This window comes from Aptenodytes patagonicus, chromosome 15 (assembly GCF_965638725.1).
Source record: "Aptenodytes patagonicus chromosome 15, bAptPat1.pri.cur, whole genome shotgun sequence".
NCBI classification, from domain to species: domain Eukaryota; kingdom Metazoa; phylum Chordata; class Aves; order Sphenisciformes; family Spheniscidae; genus Aptenodytes; species Aptenodytes patagonicus.
Window position 1 is genome coordinate 9,790,467 of NC_134963.1, and position 21,121 is coordinate 9,811,587.

Sequence of the window (21,121 nt, forward strand, 5' to 3'; positions counted from 1 at the left end):
GAAATCTAGGACACTAAATTTTGGTCAGACTTGAGGGTGGAAGAGGAGATGATGTTAAGCAAGCATTCTGCATAATGAACTTCGAACAAAATATCCAGTATAAAGGCTTGGGTAACCGCAGCCCTGGTTAAAGGCCAGATGGCTTTACTTGAAATAAAGCTTTGGTCAAGTCATCTTTCTTTTTTACATGACGACTATACTTATTAGAAAATTGGTAAATGACAAAAGAATGTGGAAAATTGATTTCCCAAATCAGCTCAGATTACATATGCCAGACTGAAAATTTCAAGAACATGCACACACATGCACAAATGCAAACAAGGTGTATTATCTCACTGAGGGAAAATATTTATGATGAAATACTGGAGGTTTTCATGTGCGTTTTGTATACACTCCACACAAGTGAAAAATACCTAGCTATTCAACATGGCAAGGAGAAGACAGGCTTAGGTTTAGTTGCCACTATCTTCTACTAGTTTTTTGGTAATTCTAAATTAAAGCATACACATGTACTATCTCTTACCCTGCTCTAGGAAACACACAGTTATAACCATTTAAATATAAGGAAGTTTCCAACTATTTTTTTGCATTTTAAGTCACCTCCAGTGGCTACCACAGCAGGCTGATGACTTCCATGGAATTCATTATAGTGTATATTCAGGTGTCAATCTTGAGTAAGGATAACGTTCACCCAATTTGATTTGCATAGTTTTGGTTTTAGTAGTGATATTAAACAAGCAGCAGACAGTACCTTTGCTTACTAACACATTTGGAATTTCAACTGAATACAAAAAAGAAAAGCAGCATTGAATTTCTGCCCTCTGTTTTAAGACTAACATTGCTAGTGCTAGTCTCTAAGGAACCGTGAACTATTTTTTTCTGCTGATAAAGACTTCATAAGGTTGTAACATCAGTTCTTAGTACCTTCCAATTTGGCCCCAAAGGTCCTCTCTTCGTCTTAACCGACTGGAATAGCGCAGGGTCTTCATCAGCTTTGTAGTCCTATAATATAAAAAAACCCCGAGAGTCAGAAAAAAAACCAACCCAGATTCAATATCCCACTGTATTAAGCTTCTGTTCAAGACTACCAAATTGATTCTCCTGAGTGGTCTGGAGCAGGATGGGTGGAGTTAGTCTGACTTAAGTTTGTGTTGAATACTCCATCACACCTGCTCATTCACTGCCTATCACCAGTGGCACCCATTATCTGTTTGTGCTACGACAGCACGCCAGGGCTGCCTTATAGGTCAGAATTTCCTTATGCTACGCACTGTGCGACATAAGCACTATTGTATCGGTTTTGTAAACTTTTGAGGGGAAGAGAAAGCAAGAATATAGAAACTAGTGTGCTAACATTATCCAAGCTGCAACATATGTCCACTCCTGAGAACGCAGAACAGAAAGGGAAGAAGGCATAAGCGAACTAACTTGCAAAATTAGAAACTGCAAAATCTCAACCTGTGAGACACATCACCAGGCTAAGCACAGAAAAGGCACGCGGCAGCAGTCTGAGTGGCACTGCTTTACAACAGACATCACTGGTTACCAAGTCACATACAGTGGGGAAAAAAGCAAATATCAATAGAGTTGAAAGATGACAAATGCTTCCAACATATGGATTTACTTAATTTTACTGACGAGGGGTATGAAAATGATTATTAGATGAAGATGCTACTTTGGAAATTAGGAAAGGGTTAAAAACTCTGACCTCGGTAGCTGAGAACACATAAGGTTTACACAATGTATGAAAAACACCAACCTAAGAATACCATTACACCCATGCAGCCAAGCAGAACTGTGAAAGTTTAAGTTACTTTAAAGCAGAAGAAATGCTTGGTGGGCGCTACAGAAAAGCCCAAGAAAGTTTAGCAGAATTTAACGTCTCATTTTTAAAAACAAATTTCAATGAGGACAAAATTTACAGAACACAGAGTGAAAGAAATACCGCCAGAAAAGTAGCTACTGGCATTCGCCCCCACTCCTGCATCAGAGTTGTCACAAGGGATCACGTTTGTAAACTGCTTCTAAGATGAATTAAAACTAAACCTTCACCTTTCTAATGCATCCTCCTATATTCAAAATTAAATATTAGCAGCAGCAAGATAGATGTAAATTAAAAAATGGCTGAGTATTAAAACTGAAAAATCGAAGTTTCTTCTGAGGCATAGTGAAATCATCTAACTACCTCTCTGCTGCAGAAGCAGTGTGTTTTGGAGAACTGGTTTTCCCTAGGCGACTGAGTTAACAAAGTTCTTGCAGACAAAGGCATGAACATAAGCACATGTAAAATAAACCCAAACACCGTAACATTATAGGGCAAGAATTGTCAGACGGAGTTATACAGGAGACCACTCTAATCTAATATTCTGTCTTAGCGGCCAGTAACAGACGCTTCATGGAAGGATGCAAATAACCCAAGACAGAGCTGTCAATCCAAGCAGCAAACAGTTTGGTCTTCCCTATTCTGTGGGCTTTTCTTCTGGAAAGGATATAAACTCTTCTGTTATAGAGGATCATATAACTGGGTATTCTTCTCCACTTTTATTCTTGGCTTCAGTTGCACCTTGCGGTAATTAGTGACTAATGAATTATGAACTGTGCAAAAGTATTTCCCTCTCCCATTGTTCTGAAGGGATTTCATATTTATTCTCCAGGAAAATCCCAAACGAACCTGGGAAAAACAATGCACACGAAAGAATTCCAACCAACTTTCCTCAGCCCTCCCAAAACAGCTCCATTTCCCCATTTTTCACATTTAACTCATGTAACTTGAATTTAACAGATGGTACTAGTGCATATACAATTGAGGAGCTATTATATGAATTCATTGTTTCAGCTGTCAGAAGGATTGAACATCATGTGTAACATGCCAGTTTTCAAATCTAGATTCTTCCATTAGCACGGAGGAACGAAGGCTACTTCTAGACTGAAATTCCAAATCCACAGAGCAAGGCTATACAAATTAGTTGTTAATGCTTTCATAACCATTTTGACATTTACAATGCACTTTTTGCAAGCTAGATGGAACTGGGAAATCCAGGAGGTCCTCTCAGAGGAATCCGATTTCATTAACAGAAAATCAGCTCTTATCCTTTGATACTTTCTTCTCCACAATTTTTTCGCATTGTTCCCAGTTCTTTTAACGTACCTACCTACACTACGTATTAAAATAGGCTGAAGAAACCTTTTAATAGATTTTTTTTCCCCCAGCCATTCTGTAATTAATATATCTAGAAAGCATTAATAGGTATTCAGATAAACTTCCATATTAAGCATTCAAATTTATACTTTAAGAATTAAGCAAATACTTCCTAGAAACATCTAAGTGAGTCAAAAGACATTCAATCACATTGCTAATCAACGTTTTATGAACTTTCACAAAATAGTATTTTCCTCTATTTCTCCCTCTAAACTGAAACAATATGTTTATTTAAAGAAGCCAAATAATAGCTAGCCAACTTTAGCAGGGTGCTCCCACAGGTACTAAGATAATACTTTATCTACCTCACGGGGACAATCTGAGGAATCAGCATAAGCACTGTACATTAACATTTAAATTCAGCAACACTTACATTTAAGTCCACTCGAATTATTATAATTGCAGAAAGACTAACAGCAGTATTTATCATCTGAATTTTAGTAAAAACCCACTTACTTATGATTTTACTGGAAGAAAGCACATGTCCTTTTTACAGACATCAAAAAGAGCAAATATATTCCTTCATGTATGATAGCTTCAGCACACAGTATACAGCCCCAACTCTCAATTACTGCTGCATGTGAGCAATAGCACTGAGCAAAACAGCCTGCTGGCTTTGTTCGCAGCCTGCCTCCTCCAGGAAACCAATGGGGGAGGCGAGCAGAGGGTGCACAATTTACAGTGCTTGCCACCAGCTGTAGACTTCTGATCTCATTAGTTATTTCCAAATACTGTGGGTGAAGACAGCTGCAACCTACTCGAATCCTCAGGTCCTGCATATTCTGGAGGTTGAATGCGATACACATTTCCACCCACCCCCCAAATCCTTGGGTGGAAACAAAAAAAAGGCATTTTCTTTACAAGTAAATCACCTTTAAGAAATATATGTAAATACTACAGCAGAATATTTTTGTAGAAATATATTTAATGTTTTAAATTACTGATTATGACTGCCTTTTAACAATTTCACTTGAACACTGGATGGAAGACACTGAGAAAAGGATCAAGCTATAGGAATGGATAAACAATTTTCCAATAAACATTTTGTTCTAGATAACTAGTTCCTGGCACGAGTATTGCTGCCGTTTTGGGGTAGCGATGTGCTAAACAGAACCACAAAATACAAGAGCTTCCATATTTCAGTGCCAGTTTTGTAAATAAAAGCAGGTACTGCATTAGAGACAACCTTGAATTTCTTAGTTCGATTGTCTGATTATCCTACCAAGGTAGAGCTCACACGCTCATACCGTAGTGGTGTAGGGCATATGGATATCCATACCACATACTTCATTTGCACTAGCAATACCCAGAGGATGCTGCCTGGCCTGCTGTCCCAGCTGTAAGCACAGTCTAGCAGCATTGTATGGCATCATGTTTAGGATGTTCTCATAGTTGAAGAGTATCTCCATGCTTTCTTTAGAGGGAAAAAGAAGAAAGTGCAGTAATTATGAAGAGATTGCTGTCGTGCTTCCATGGATCACTACAAAGCACAACAGACCAAACCTAAAAGCAATAGAAGGCCAATACCAAAATGAGCCCAACATATGTAATATACTGGGATATTAGGAAACGAGGAGAGAACATAACACAAAATATCTTATGACACTAAAATTCTGCAGTACATCTGTATTTTGAATATTACATTGATTTTTGGTACCCTTTTCTCTAGAATACATTAGAAGTGGAAGAGATACAGAAGACAGCAAGAATGATTAATTATGGAACCAATTCCATTCAAATAACAAAGTAGACCATGAATCTTCAGCCTGAAGAAAACATGACTGAGAGGGATAAAATACAGAAATCTGTAAAACCAGAGAGGGAATATCTGTAGCTAGGGGTTGGAGCTAGTAGAAGCTGAAAACCATAACCAGATAAAACTGTCAGCAATCCAAAACAAAAATTTTAAACAACTTTCAACACAAATATAGGCAGAATACTGCCAACTCCATCAGTGGTCAATAATGATCAAGAAAGAAAGAAGGCACAGGCATCTTTTAGAAGGGAGTGATTTTCTGCAAATCTTTTGCTGAAGGAAAACTAATTCCCTTATGATAGGCAGTGCTTGGCTGAGCCCATGTGTTTGTGCTGCAACAGCAACATGTTTCTAGGCCATAAAACTTCTTTTCCAAACTGTTCACTAGAAGGACAGATAAGCTGCGGTTCGGACTCCTTACTAAAGCTACAGTATGCATCCTCATGTAGAGTGGGATGTAATTTGGACTGTTTCTTTACGAAGGCACACTCTGCAGAGATTTCTCTACATAACTGTCAGAGAAAGATTACACCAGACAACACAGCTCATCAGCACTGGATTTACCACGGAAAGCCCCAATTAGAGAATGCAGCAAACCACTTCTTTTTACCAACAACCATCTCAAATTAAGTGCAACCCCTATCATTAAAACAAAAAAATAAAACTCTATTTGTTAGTCAATGCTATACTTTAGGAAAGGCAGTACAGGGAATTAGACTATTGCGAACAATTTTCTGACCCACGAAACAATCTGGGCTGCAATAACATGTGGAGGCACCAAAATGCATAAAAAGATAGAAAGCAGAACATCTCTTCCTTAAGTGGAAAGATAATAATAATAATACAGTATTGCAGAGATGGTGAATTTGTAATATTATTTATGTTTATACTACTTATATTTTATCATTTAAACACTTATTTCACATGATATTATATAAATTTATTTATTATTTAGAAATCATAATTGTTATGTTTATGTTATGTCACACCTTCTGGTTCCAGTTAGACAACACTGAATGCAATTGCTGCCTAACTAGCCCTTCCTCCACCTGTGCCGCTTGGGAAACAGGGGGAGTAAGCAGCAGAGTGGAGGTTTTCACCTTCCTTAACATCCAGTGTTGATCGCTACTGGAAAAAGCACGCTGTTCTGGTCCAATCTGAAAAGGCCAATGCCGGTAAGAAAAATCCACAGGAGACTGGATGAATCACTCTGCATGAGGTTATAAAGTGCATGTATTTTGACTGGGTGACATTACTTTAACTAGATTGTACCTTTGTACTAGCTTGTAAGAGTCAGCACAAAATCAGTTTCAAAGACCAAAACTCCTTCACTCTAAACTTGTCAAAGTAATTGCTATCACTCTTTACAGTCCTTAGTATCCAGTCACTGGGACAGACAGGAAGAGTCAACATACTCTGACAAGCTTACATGGGACTAACACATGCCTCAGCACCAGCAAGATAGCCAGGGTTAAACACACCCCAAAGATGAAACGCCTCAACTCACTACAAGTTGCCATAAGGCACTGTCAAAAATTTGCAATAAAATGTTCCCAAGCATGCTTATAAATATAGAAATTTATCTGATCTACTTTCCTTTGTAAGCACTACAATGTGAAATCTACATAAAATATTAATTAAAAAACCCAAAACTTAAGAAGTCAGCACCCTTGCTTGAAAAAAGCTAAACAAACGTCAGAAAACAAGGCTTTTTCTCCACCAGAAAGACAGCTTCCACATTCAGTATAAAGCAGAAGTATAAGTGGCCTTGCCACACGATTAAAGTGAAATATACTTGGCGATTTCTACATTTGCATTGCAACTCCCTTCCTGAAAAAATAAAATAAAGAAACAAAGCAAAAGTATCAACAAACATCACTATTTCCAAGTAACACTGTTCATCCAAAATCCTCTGAAACTTTAATATTAAAAATCGCATTCATTAACAAAACCTGTGGTATCTTGTACCATAAGTACTTCATACCTGTATGTTACGGTATATACCACACAAGCTTATAGAAACGCACTGTAGGATGCAAATTTTCAAATACACAACAATCAGAAAACTTGCTAAGGTAAGAACTTTGCTTACATGTGCAAACTTTGTTTTGGCATTTAAACTCACCTACATATGCAACTTTGATCTGCCCGTTTTATGTTGTGGCATTGTTTGACTGGATACTCTAGGGACACCCAAGTCCACATGATACGACGTTATCTGCCATCCTACCTCTCACTGCACAGGGACATAGGTAAAAAGCAACTGTGCTCTTGCATTTAGGATCCACATATAAGCACAGCTGGAAACACTGGGAAAAAATGTTATCTATGAGTAAAATATAGGAGTGAAAACAAAAATTCAAAGAAAATAGATGAGTCATGGTAATGTTTTCTGTGCTAGAGAACACATACAGAAGCTTTGAACCAAGACCCTTCAGGACTCAGTTAACCCAAATCCTGTTAAGGACAGAAAAAAAAAAACCTGTCTAGATTAAAGTCTAGATGGACAAGAGAGCATTGTAGGAACTCTTCTCAATACACAAACCCTACCAGCATGCAAGGAAGAAGACTGGACTAGAGCCAAAGTACAAATAAACAACAGTTCTTTGCAGAGTTTAAGGAAAACATCTCTGCAGCAAGAGCTTAACTCCTGACAGCAACAAGTCCTTCTTAGGAAGAAAAACAGGCGGCTGTTGGAACAAGTATTACAGCTAAAAAATCCTGAAGCCCTCTTGAAAGCTAGACAGGCAAAACATCATTATGCAGCAGCATAACAATATAGAGGAACTAAAAACCATTTCAAAGAAATATACAAATATCATTTCATAGGCAGTTTCTGCTCAAAATCTCAATATAATATGCATGAATGCAACAAACCATTATAAAGAATTATTTAGAGAGACTGTGAACCACATACAATAAAGTAATAATCGCAACAAACCCAGAATCCAAGTGCTTCTTTAGAATTCTCATTCTCATTTATAAGACCTGCTAAAAGTAGTAACAGTACTGCTGATAGCTCATAGTTCACTCTACCAAGTAGTATTAAACTTGAATGCATATATACAGGACAGAATGATTTTAAGAAAACTTTCGGAACCTAACATAAAAATGATACAAGTTTGATGTCTTACCTGCAAATTCATGAAAAAAGCTTCCTGAACACCGAGTGGCATAAGACTAACTAGGCAGGTGGACACAATTTCTGGCTTTTCAACTCAATATTGCATTAGTTTTTTAAGCAGGAGCACATACCTACTATCAGTGTTATTTAGCAGAAAACACACATAAAGTTGACTATGGAAGGAAACACATAGTAGCACTTTTCTCCAGTATGATCCATAGCTCTGTGAATAGTCGTTCACAGCACAATAAAAGACCAAAATCAGGTGGATCAAAGTATGTCATATTCCCAATTCACTGCATGACTCTCAAGTCTCATAACTGAAACAATCACCAGCACTACTGTACACTTAACTGATAGGCAAGAACAGCATCGCTCATTTTGGGTAGGTTTAGCTAAATGGCTTTTAATAACAAATGTCTTACAGTCATTCCCATCTCCTGAAGAGTCCTGTAGCTACAGGACAGCTATCAGGTGAACTATTCCCTGAAGTTACCTTTGAAAGAATGCCAAGGTTCAAACAAAAAATAAAATCAGCCTTGTTAAATTAGCACAGACGTACACTGCAGTGTTGCGCTATGTACGAGAAGTTAAAGGTATTACAAGAAAGTCTGGAAGATATGAAGTTTTATAAGCACCCAGGACAGTATGAAAAAAGCCTTAGTTAGGGGACAGAAAACAAAGAGGGGAGGAAAACACTAGTAAGCTAGAATACATAGGTCGTTCTACGGGATGTGCAGTTTAAGATGCATACTTAAAACAGCAAGCCACGGGCACTACTGAAGGAATTAAGCAAAATTCAAAGCGTGTACAAGTTATTCTATTTTCTAAACCAGTAAGTAACATCCGAATATGAAGAAAGGCTGTTTCTGTAAGCAGGCTGAAGATTGGGAGAAAGTAACAGGGCCATCTAACAATCACCTGGGCAAACAATCCTTTGCATCTTTATTCTAAAGAAGTACTGGTGGAGGTCGAACCGTTCATCTACTCAAACTCAGTAATTCAGACAAGCCTTTTTCGATAACACAAACATCCAAGGCAAAGCGGAAAACACACTCTGGGGCAAAAAGTCAGGTCTGTAGCAGTCAGTCCGTTTTCCACGTATCTCTGGATACTGGCACCTCAAAGAGCCCTGGTGACCAGGGACACATCCATAGGGTCACTTTCAGGGTGTGCTCTGAGCACCAGACACTGTCATTTTGGATGCCTGAATCCTGATCACTAATGTATTTTTAAACAAGTCAGGGACATTACAGGATCCACAATCCCCTGATCTCTCAAGTATTGTAAGTCACTGGGCTTTCCTCAGCAGCAGCTATAATAAAAAGACTGACCACTCCATACCCACAGCTGTTGTAGCATTCTTCAATACACAGTGATTTTGTAGGCCAGACTGTGAACACCTAAGGCAGTTTGACAGTGGAGCTTCACAAGACTTGAGAAACAACTGCTGAAGAAAGATATGACCACATGATCCAAAGTCATCTAGTTATCATCCACCAGCTGAGCACCAGTAGTGGTCCATACATGCACCTCACCTGGACACCTGCCTCACCTGGACACCAAAATGAAAGAGCCCTGCAGAACTGAAGTCCAACAAAAACCCAGTTTAAGTCAATAGGGCTTTCTCATGCTTCTTCAAGAAGAAATGTTCTTGATTTTTTAAAAGAAACTAAGAGGTATATTCTGATCCTTTTGCTAATACACAAGAGTCAACTTTATGACCTAGATAAGATGTCCCAAGACCGTTAGCAATAAAATGCATGATGATACTAAGCTTCTGGACTAATAATATGGACTTTTTAGATGCCTATCACAATAAATTAAGTCCAAAATGGGAGAGATCCACCTATCAGAAAAACAGCTCTTTCACTCAAGAATCTTTTAACACTCTTTTACAGACTACAAAAGAAGAGCATTTCCTGTATTCCATTATATTTCTTCAAACTGTAGAACAAGGTATAGTACTTACTACACAGCACATAGAAATCCTGTATCTCTAATACTTAATGCATGCATTAACTAATTTGACTGATCTGTATAAAATTGTATTTTTAGAGCTTTGTTTCAAGTAATATAATGAAGATTCCACTACGACCTAGAACAAGAGTTTTAATTTCTTCATTGTACAAAAATAGCTATAAACCTGATTTCAATTTCTTTGTTTGCACTCCACTCTACTTTCTTACAAATTGTTTCCAAAAATGTATCGTCTTGTGATGTTAATTGAGTGTTCACTTCTGCTTACTCTTTAAAAAGCTCTACTCTCCTGGGAAGTGATTTTTATATACAAATCATATAAAGCTACATAGATTGTATGCTGGAGATGATTAAGAGAGGGCAGGGTTAAATTTATATCTAAAGAAAGCCACAGATGTCGGCCAAATTATTTCTATACATACTTAAACAAGCATGAGTTAGCATATGCATGCCATTAGTATCTTAAAGAAATTTACTATTTTTATATTTATGCTGATTGTAGTTCTGAAACTAAAGTAACTGCCACACTACAATGGGTTGGACAAGGTTCATTCACTGAACACAAGGGTAAATCTTGAATATATGAAAACTTTTATCAAAATTGCTGGATCTTATAAACGTAGTTCCATTCTTTCAGTCATACTGTTATCCAAGATAGTACATTTGCGTTGCTTTTCCAGGCAAAACTATGACTGAGAAAATAAATGTACAAATAAAACTTTCCTTCAGCAACACTGACTATTCCTTTTCCCTAAATTATTAGCACATCAAAAAACCCACCCAGCCACTTAGAATGATAATTCCCAAACAAGCAGCATTGAAACATTAAAAAAAAAAAAAAAGGCCATACAATGCACATGATGTCAGAAACTACCCAACAGAGTGAACTAGTGACTGCTCTAATATCACTGAACAAAGATGAAAAAACTGTCGGAGAAGAACCTCTGGACAAATAGAATACATGGAAAACAGCTAATGCTTTCATAGGGGACATTTACTTTCCAAAACCAGCAGCCTTCTCTGAAGGCATAAAGTAAGCATGTAGATGAGGGCAATTTTGTTACTATGACGTAGCTGAACTTCCAAAAAAAAAAAATATTCCTGAAGTTCCATTATCTAAACTTCATAAAGACATTAGCATAAATGGAAAATCTTTCTCATGGAGTCACAAGCAGTAAAGAGAGAGAAAACAAAGGCCAGAAACTGCAAATTTTCATAACAGAAGAGACTGCAATTGTGGGTCCCAGAGAATTTCTGCTAACTAATCCTCAACTGTCTAGGAAAGGGGGCAAACAAGTGGAGTGGAAAGGGTGTCAGCCTACAGATAACTCAGAGTTATCAAAGTTTGCATAAAAGTTTGAATACAAAGTCAGTCTTTGTTTAATGAAGTCAGGACTTTGCAAAACTGAATTTCTGGGAGATGAAATGGAAATGAAAATTTGAATCACATGGTGAAAATTAGTCCCAGGTATTCCTGCACAACGATGGGCTATACCGTGAGTTTGAATTTGAAAATATTTGCTCAAAATATTTGCTTAAAAAGTAAATGGTGTTAGAAGTTACTAAAAAAAGAAAGAGAATGTAGAAACATCAGAAGAGACTTAAGACTCTGGATTAAACCACTCTGCACTCATAGTTTTGATACTCTGCAGGTCAAATACACAAAAGAAAAAAGAAAAAAAAAAGACAATAATGTACTGAAAATAGTTCCAAGGACTTCCACATACGAAATGGCTTCCACATGAAGATGGACTTAAAGATAAGGACCCTCAGCTTGGAAAGATATGCTAAAGAGGAGGAGGGGGAAGAAAAAGAAGATATGATCAAAATCTGTAAGATAAATTGTGCAGAAAATATAAATAGGAAACACCGCCACCACCCCCAATTAATTAAATTATCAGCCAGGCAAAAAAGAAGTGTTTTTTCTCCATACCGTCTAACACTCTACAGAATTCATGATACCATAAAGGTCAAAAGTATAAATGGGTTCAAAAATGGATTAGATGTGTTCATGGGCAAATAAGTGGCTAATAAACACAATTAGCTAGATATAACCACTGGCTCTGGAAGTCCTTTATTTAAAGATTGATCTTTCAGAGATATGCATCTCCCAGCTTCCAGTATTCTATACTTCCCCAAGTTTCTTATCCTTCCACAAGTATCTGCTACTGGCCACTAACAGGATACTGGGTTAGATGGATCTTTGTCCTGAGCCAAAAATAACTTCTTTTAGCGTACCACCATCTGTCAGTCTTCAGTACAAAGGAAACTGGCAATATCAAAGGCAGGCCATGTCATCTAATAGTGCAAGAGGGCATACAGCATAAGCAGCGATGTTCGCTAAGAGTACTTCAAACAGAATAAATACTTAAGTTCAACACACAGTAATAAGCACAACCCTTTGTTTACACATACTGTGATCAAGCAAGCACTCTGACAGATGACAGCACTGTAGTTGTCTGCCACAATTCCAGGCATGGAATAGGGAATGCACAACATACAATTACCTGCCAGTTCAGCTCTAAGGTCATATGGAATGTCTGAAAGAACAAGGGGCAGCAAAATGATTCCTCGCTGCATTAAAATAGGCAAGACACATTTAATTTGGTTTACAGGGAGGTTCTCCAAACAATGTATTTTCACACATGTAAATCCACAGATCATCTGTTAAACATCAATTAAGCAACAGTGCAGGTTATACACCTATGTTGGTAATCAGACAGAAATTTATGAAGCAGAAACCTTTCCCCTTCACACACCACAGCCTTTGCCTTCCTTCCTCTACTTTCCTGCAAAGGAGTCCTCTCCCCACAATGCAGGATATCCAAGTATTTATTTTCAGAAAATAACAATTAATTAGTATAAAGAATGTCTCCTTGCACAAAACAGAGACAATCAAATTTATTGTGTAAACACAAATTGGTTAAGTGTCAATATTAGTGCATACCATTTTCCTACTATCCAAAAATAAATGATTACACATAGAAGAGTCCAGCTGTTACAACTGAAGAAACCAGACAACCACCCCAGTAGATAAAGATGTGTAGAAAGCAACAGCAGTAATAACAAGGAAGTAAGACAAGCACATAATTAAGTACGGTGAAGCTGCCCTCTAAAGTTGCATAAACCAGCACCTAAAATAAACATGTCCTACCTTCTTATGCAGATCAATCATACACACTATGAAAAATTGGACATGAGCCGGCAACGTGCGCTCGCAGCCCAGAAAGCCAATCGCATCCTGGACTGCATCAAAAAGAAGCATGGCCAGCAGGTCGAGGGAGGTGATTCTCTTCCTCTACTCAGCTCTGCTGAGACCCCACCTAGAGTACTGCGTTCCACTCTGGGGTCCCCAGCACAAGACAGACATGGACCTGTTAGACAGGGTCCAGAGGAGGGCCATGAAAATGATCTGAAGGTTGGAACACCTCTGCTGTGCAGAAAGGCTGAGTTGGGGTTGTTCAGCCTGGAACGTGAAGGCCCCAGGGATACCTCACTGCAGCCTTTCAATATATAAAGGAGGCTTATAAGAAAGACAGAGAATGGCTTTTTACCAAGGCCTGTAATGACAGGACAAGAGGCAACAGTTTTAAACTGAGAGAGGGTAGATTTAGATCGGATATAAGGAAGAAATTTTTTACGAGGGTGGTGAGACACTGGAACAGGTTGCCCAGAGAAGCTGTGGGTGCCCCATCCCTGTAAGGGATGGATGGGGCTTTGAGCAACCTGATCTAGGGAAAGACATCCCTGCTCATTGCAGGGAGGGTGGACTAGATGATCTTTGAAGGTCCCTTCCAACCCAAACATATGACTATGAGCTGGTTAACAAAAAGTTGACAATAGATGGGAAAAGAACAGGAACTATTACAAATATTAAATGTTGTCCTGTCAGCAAAATCTCAACACAGCAGATAAAGCTTAACTAGAAATCCCTTCATGTATTTATTTCAGTAGAATTTGATACAATCACGTTTGGGGTACCACTGTCTTTTCTGTGCAAAGTGCTATTGAAAAGGCAAGTTGAAAGTGTGCATGCCCAGCACTAAACTTTGCCACACTCACTTCTTCATCTAGCCGCCTACTTCCATCACATGTAAGCAAGCTAACACAGACTCCACACAATCCTGGTAAACACGTTCCTTCCAAATTTATACCTATGCTCTGCGTACAAATTCACCGAGTGACCATGCGCTCTTACTAATAAAATCTGTCCTTCTAAATGTTTGCTTCTTATATCAAGATATTAAGCTTCAAGTTCTCAGGGAAAAGACCACAGACTCCTATGGATAGACTTCTGGGTGTATCCAGGACATTTACACTTGCCAAAGCAATCACCGAAGACAAAACTGAAAAAGTAATATCACAACTTTCAGAAGAGATGAGCAGTTCATGTCTTGAGAACTACTCTGATGAACAAAGATTAAAAACAAAAAACCCCCCAGGTCTAGATTTCAATGGCAAAACCTGATTGATCCTCTTGAGATTGCCATAACCCCAGAGTGACAGATGTGTGGAGGGACAGAATTTAATGTAAAGAATTTGTAACCAAGAAGTAGCAGCAGAAGCACAGGAGTAGCTTGGTGGAGACACTGTGCTCTGTCATGCAGGACAGCTGGGATAGATACTTGCACTTGGTCTCACACACCAAAATGAGCACACAAATGCTTGCTTGATCCAATCAATTACTTTATCCACAATTAAAAGTAAAAACTACACCTGTGCCAGAAGTCTGTTGCCCTTCATGTCTTAGTTGTGCAACTAGAAGTCGAATTCTGAAGTTGTAAATGCATTTACTAAGTGTGGAACTTTGGAATGCATGATTCTATTCAAGACAATTTTCATTTATCTGTTGGGTAAAATCAATACCATTTTAATTCATTCACAATCAACACAAAGCATCAATGAAATTAGCTGCACGCTACATCCATATCCCAATAGCAGAGCATTTACTTACTCCTGGTTCTACTTGAGTTCTATCTGCAATGTCAATATGGACAACTTCAACACTCTTCCATGTGTTTGGATCTAAATTGTGCACCTGCAAAAAGAGAAAAAGGAATGATTTCCATGCTGTCACCTTACACAGTGGTGCACCTTATGCAGTACATACGCGTGCCATGGATTTTTTCTGGACTTCATAAACGCAGTGTTCTCAAAACCTATCCTTTCTTCCTCTGTCTTTCTAGAAGAGAATCATCTCAACAGTTACAGTTTAATTCATTCACTAACCAATTTTAAACCAGCACAGCACCTTCACTTCTTGTGCATTCAGGAAACTTGAATTTAAGATTAAGCTGTATTCTTCTGTCACACTTATTAGCGCTAATGAAATCAAGTTCTAATTAGAAACATTACCCATTCAGTAATCTGCATGAGCTTTTTGATCTAGAAAGAAGCTGCACAAATTCCAAAGTGCAAATATGGCAGGTTTCAATAACCTGACTAAATCTAGTAGATTCCCTAAATCATAGGGCTGCCTTTAATATGGACCAGATGAAGTGTGTGTGGTATGAAGGTATATAAAGGTCTCAAGATGTAGTCAGCTTCACACCTGTAGTCTGTTAGGCATACCTAAACTTACAATTAGAGCAAGCAGAGCTGTCCAAGAAATACTCTCCTTCTCTGTAGCACATCCAGTGCTACCTACAGTTCATCCAACAGTGAAAATATACTGACAGCTATTCCTTTGTGGATGGTTTATAAATATGTTTGTCACCATAGATAAAAAAAAAAATCTCCTGAAAGAGACCTGTGAACTGAATCAACTATCTAGGGAGGAAAACAAGAGTATTGCCAGCCTGGAAAATTTACAGAAGCAGCTTCAATACATAACTCTACAGAACTGTACACAGATAAACTCCAATAGCCTTGTGAAACCTGTTTTCAAACAAACTTGTCAGCCTAAGTAGCACTAACATGCCTAAGGTAAAAGAACAGGAAATTAAAAAGAACTTACTGAAAACCTGTTTAAATATTTGGGTGAGAATCAAGCATCTGCATTGACCTCAACATAAAAAATGGAAACCTTTTCTTGTTCTTGCATCTCGTGAGGTGAGACAGCTTGACCACCTTAGAAGGATTTGAATAATGCTTTTCTTGTTTTACATTAATCACTGGCAGGGCTTTCACTTTATGCAGTAATTATCCACCATTACCAGGTATAGAATACTTTATCTGGATGACTACGGGTTGAAAATGTTGCTAATGCTTGGTATTCAAACCCCAACTCACGTTCTCTGATGTCCCCAAATCTGGTTTATGCCAGGTCTCAATTTTTATGAAGAAGTCATCTTTCATGTATTCATTCTGTAAGAATTAAAATCAAAAAGCATGAGTCTGATTACACCTCTCTGCTTAAAATTTTAGATAAATGGTATTTACATATAAGTCACTACTAAGCCTTGACTAGCAACACATTCTATTTAAATTATAAAAGAAACAGCCCTCTTACCTACACGCAGAAGTAGGTACCATGAGATAACTAGTATCTAAATCTTAAGTATCAGCTACAGCAGTAAGTACTAAATTAAACCCAGTCATGTTTGAGAAATCCAACTCTAACTTTGTGTGTACAAATAGAAATAATACTGTCACTTACCATCCTTCTTCCTCAACCCTGAAATTCTTTACCTCTATGTTCAAGTAATTTTCACATTATTAATACTGCAGTTAAGACAAAACAACTAAAATACATTTGCTTGAAATTTTTAATAAATGAGACTGTTCTGAGAGGCAGGGGTAATAGCCAGTAAACATTGGATGTTCCTGTACAGCACAATTATGATCATAAAGGTCCAGCTACCACTAAATTGTATGTCTAAAGACTAGCACAGAACACTTCTAATTTCAGAAGTAAGAAAGCATACACCAGCGTGTACGCGTATCACAATGAGTCAAGCTAAACAGTTTACAAACTCATTTGTTACTCCTTATGTTGCATCCAACTAGTAACAACCTAAATCAAGTTTGCAAGTGAGCAGATAAAGCAATTTAACATTAAACTTATAAGCTTCCTTAAACAGGTCACCAAAATATATACATGGGGAAATAAAATCTTAATGATCACATCTTAAAAAACAAAAACCCCCAAACCACCAGCTACGATGATCCATTTCGATCCTCAGTTAACCCATTTTAACTGAGGCAGGATTTCACTTTACCAAAATGGGATTTCAGACAGTTAGGGACTGATTTTATTTCATTGCTCTTCCTGCATTTAAGAGTGTAGAAACCTCTGATTTGGCTTTTTTTTTTTTTCTTTTTTAGCATTTATCTTACCAGGACAGACATTATGCAGCTGTAATGGTAAGTAAAGGTGTAAAAGAAGATTTAAAAAATGAAAGCATTTCTCCGACAAATTACAGTTCTTTCTAATTATAGCCAAGTACAGACAAAGTAACAAGGAGCTCTATGCCAGGAACCCTGGCAAGGCATATATAAAAGGTTGGAGCTAGCTTGCTAGAGTCAGAGTCAATTGTAGCAGTAGTAACAGATAAAATATATTTCAAAAAACCCAACATAGGACTGATAGTAATTCAAATACTCACGGTCACAACTGGTCATTGGAAACACACGCAATGAAAATGAAAAGGAAACACAAAGTGCTATTAGATACAATTGTTTCTGAAAAGTCTCACATATAATGACTGCTTCACAGTACAAGAAATTTAAAATTAGTCTAAGCATTTGTGTGCATCAAGTTAGCAGAGTTCAGCAGACTTTGACTTGCTAGCCTTAACCTCAGAAGTTCGTTATAAGATACTTCAAACTGTTCAACAGAAACACAAAAGAAATAAAGCCTAGTCTTAAAACTTACATAATTAAAACTATTAAATTAAAGCAGTCACCTTATTCTAACTGACTATGAAGAATTAAATTCTTTTCAAACAGGCTCTGTTCTAGACCTTAAGAGAATCACCTCTTCAGTCTTACCCTACGGACACTGGATACTAAGACTCTGTTGGAACCAGTAAACTGGTCCGTTGAGGTTGCTCTTCAGAAGCAGCTCTCCTTTTCAGAAGAGGAGATCTCACAAATGCAACATAAAATTTCAAATATATTTTCCACTTGATGGCACCCTCTTTTCTCCTAAACCATTTAAGACCATCACTTGACCGAACACTGACAGCAAAACACACAGTGGGAGACCTACTTGTTCTACAGTAGGGATACGCGTTCCAAGCCTTCTCGTGGAACACTAGGGAGCCTTCTGGAGCAATCATCCTTACAAAACCAGGAACTTTACTGTGAAAAACAAGCATTGACAACATTTTTAAAATTTTTGCCAGCTGAAATTCCTCATTGATTTCTTCCACTCTAATAAGAAAGACACATTCTACCTAAGCACTTTAAAAGTTACGATGTACAAGTTATCCACAGTTAAATATGCAGGAACTCCAACAATGTTACTGATCACAAACTAATTAAGAAAAAAAATGGGGAAGGTAATAATAAGATAATTGAGAGTGAGCTAAAAATAATTTTGGAAGCACAGTGATCACTATGAAAGCTGTGCTTTCTTTTCTCTTCAAGAACAGCAGAGAACTATTGAAGGAAGGCACTGCCCAAGAGATCTCACCTCCAAACTCTCTAGCAAAACTGCAGGTTCATCAGTAAGCAAGCCTGTACCTGGGCCTGCAGCCTGGATGGAAGGCCATTCAACGATTTCAGCCATGCCTGAAGAGGAAAACTGCAGCCAACTGCAAACGTATTCAGTTCTTCAACTTTTTAGATTTTTTTTTCCCCAATTATAAACATTTGGCATACTAATCCTCACAACTTGGCAACATATTACAAATTCTAACAACATGGCTGCCTTCATGGTATTGCAGCCCTCTGGAAGTAACATCGACTGTTAATCCCTAGAGGTTCAGACCCCATTTGGGTCAGTTTTCCAAATAACTCTGGCTTTACCCACTTTGCAATGCATGTAACTTCTGAAAATATTCTTTACCTTACTCATTCTCTCTCAGAACAACATTACCCTACCACACCACAAGAACTTGTGTGATGCCTTCTACGGTGTTTTTAAAGAGCATTCAGGCAGTAAGAACTCCTTCTTAAATACCAGATCACATAAAAACATTCTTCCTTTATAATACAATAACCATTCTCCTTCTCTCTATCCTTCTATATCAACACCCCTGTCCTTTGGGCTCTCCTACAAAGCATCTGTGATACCAACCCATCATTTTGGCTATATACTAAGAATTCAAATTATTTCTACCTAGAGATGCATTTGCCTATTCACAGATCGGACATTTTGCATGGTTCTCCATTACTCTATCCCACATATTTAAAATCCACTGTATTTCACATGTCTTCCCACTGACCAGAGCATTCATGCACAATTCGGCAAATTAAAGAGTGGTAGAAAGACACAAGTAAGTAACCCAGAACAGTGAACAATGGAAGGCTGCCCTCACTCTTAAACATTTCTCGCTCAACACCAAGTGACCATAATATGTATCAATGTTTTTCTCACCTCTTTAAATGATAGATTTTGTGAGTATATTGTCCCTTCTCGCCATCCTTTTCATAAGGCTCGTTTTTTAAGACTTGAATTCCTTCACCACCTCCTGTTTCATTTTTGCTAGCTTCTGCCACAGAATAAAGTTGCCCAACTTGATACTGAAGTCAAGAGAAGAAAAATTTCAGTACTAAAGTTAACCAAAACTTTTAATGCATAAAAAAATTTAGCTGTTTCCAGTGAAAATTTGGTAGTACAAACAAAATTATCAGGATAGTAAAATACACCATATAAAAAATATTTAGTAAAATATGACAATCTGCTGGCAAAATTTATCTGTAGTTCACAAGCACCAGGTCTATACTCAGCTTGTTTCACATTAACGCAACACTTTGGTATAGCATACCAAATACGTTATTCTTCAATTTTCTTATCCTAAAAGCAAGGTATATATGTTGTTCTTAATTGTAGAAAAGAAATATAATTTTTAGTTTACAAGATTTTGAAATGACTGATTTCCAGCCCTGAGCCTCCCAAATTCATACTTTTAACCAACCAGATACTGCCCTCACAGGACCCATAAAATGCAAACTGTAGAAGAAAGCAAGCGTAACATTTTCCCTCAGAAGTATGTTTAGATATCCTATTACGACTTTCATTTAAATGTGTCTCAGTGCCATTTAAATTGCTGGCTTCAGATCTTGGAAGATGATTCTTACCTTCGCCTTTAGGAAAAGGCTTGGAGTCACTCAATGCCTTGATCAGCAGGAAAACTCTGCTGCAGTGCAGAATTGCACAACTTTCTTTTCTTGCTTGTAAACCATGGAGTGGCTCAGAAACAACTAAAGGTTCTTTGCCCGCAGGCATTTGCCTCCTTTGAAATCCACTGATCTGCAAGAGGTTAACTCTGCTTGACTGCTGCCTTACACACGTGGTAACTTACCTGTCACAGACTGGGCGCACAGCACAGGAAGCGTTTAAATCTGACTAGCCTGGATCCAAATAAGACACTAACATCTTCCCACCCATCACCCCAAAACAAAAGCAGGTAGGATGAGGACATACCTCTTGCACTGAGCAAGGTAAAACCACTCGGCTGAAAGAGGAAAAGAGCAAATTCAACAAAATTAGTAATTAGGCTTCATCTGCAGATAACAGATATAAACTGTAACAAAGACATTCAAGAAGGAAGCGTCAAAATGAGTTAATTCAAGTTTTCTTTTGCTCTGTGACAGTAAGGCTGCATGGATATAATGCAACAAACCCAGGTAAAATTCAGTGACAGATATGTTACAAAAGGAAAAAAAAAGGTTAAGAATGTTAGAAGCTGCAGAGAAGAGCCAGGAAATCTAGGATCTACTTCCAGCTCTGCCATAACTTTATGTATTGTACTGAAGTTGTTTAAACTTTGAGGCATGAGCTTTTTTCATGTACTCAGTAAGCAGTCCCGTCTGTACAATTTTAAAGGAGGACAACTGCGCAGGCCCTCAGAGCCTACAAATGAATTTTGGCAATCACAGCAGTTATGAATCATTTAAAAAGCAACCACAGCTCATATCCCATTTAGGTGGCAGAAGCAAGTGTGTTTTAGGC

At 37.9% G+C, this 21,121-nt stretch overlaps 1 protein-coding gene across 2 annotated transcripts in view; it reads right to left on the reverse strand.

Annotated features, from left to right (window-relative positions):
• PITPNB (phosphatidylinositol transfer protein beta) overlaps positions 1 to 21,121 on the reverse strand; it is a 35,746-nt gene that overhangs the window by 12,170 nt on the left and 2,455 nt on the right. For both annotated transcript variants that reach the window (XM_076352542.1, XM_076352544.1), the window contains exons 2-8: positions 20,594 to 20,624; positions 19,544 to 19,689; positions 18,212 to 18,303; positions 17,607 to 17,614; positions 16,291 to 16,365; positions 15,014 to 15,097; positions 925 to 1,002 (exon numbers count right to left, since the gene is read on the reverse strand). In XM_076352542.1, coding sequence (XP_076208657.1) covers positions 925 to 1,002; positions 15,014 to 15,097; positions 16,291 to 16,365; positions 17,607 to 17,614; positions 18,212 to 18,303; positions 19,544 to 19,689; positions 20,594 to 20,624 — 514 coding nt within the window. The remainder of the gene's footprint in view (positions 1 to 924; positions 1,003 to 15,013; positions 15,098 to 16,290; positions 16,366 to 17,606; positions 17,615 to 18,211; positions 18,304 to 19,543; positions 19,690 to 20,593; positions 20,625 to 21,121) is intronic.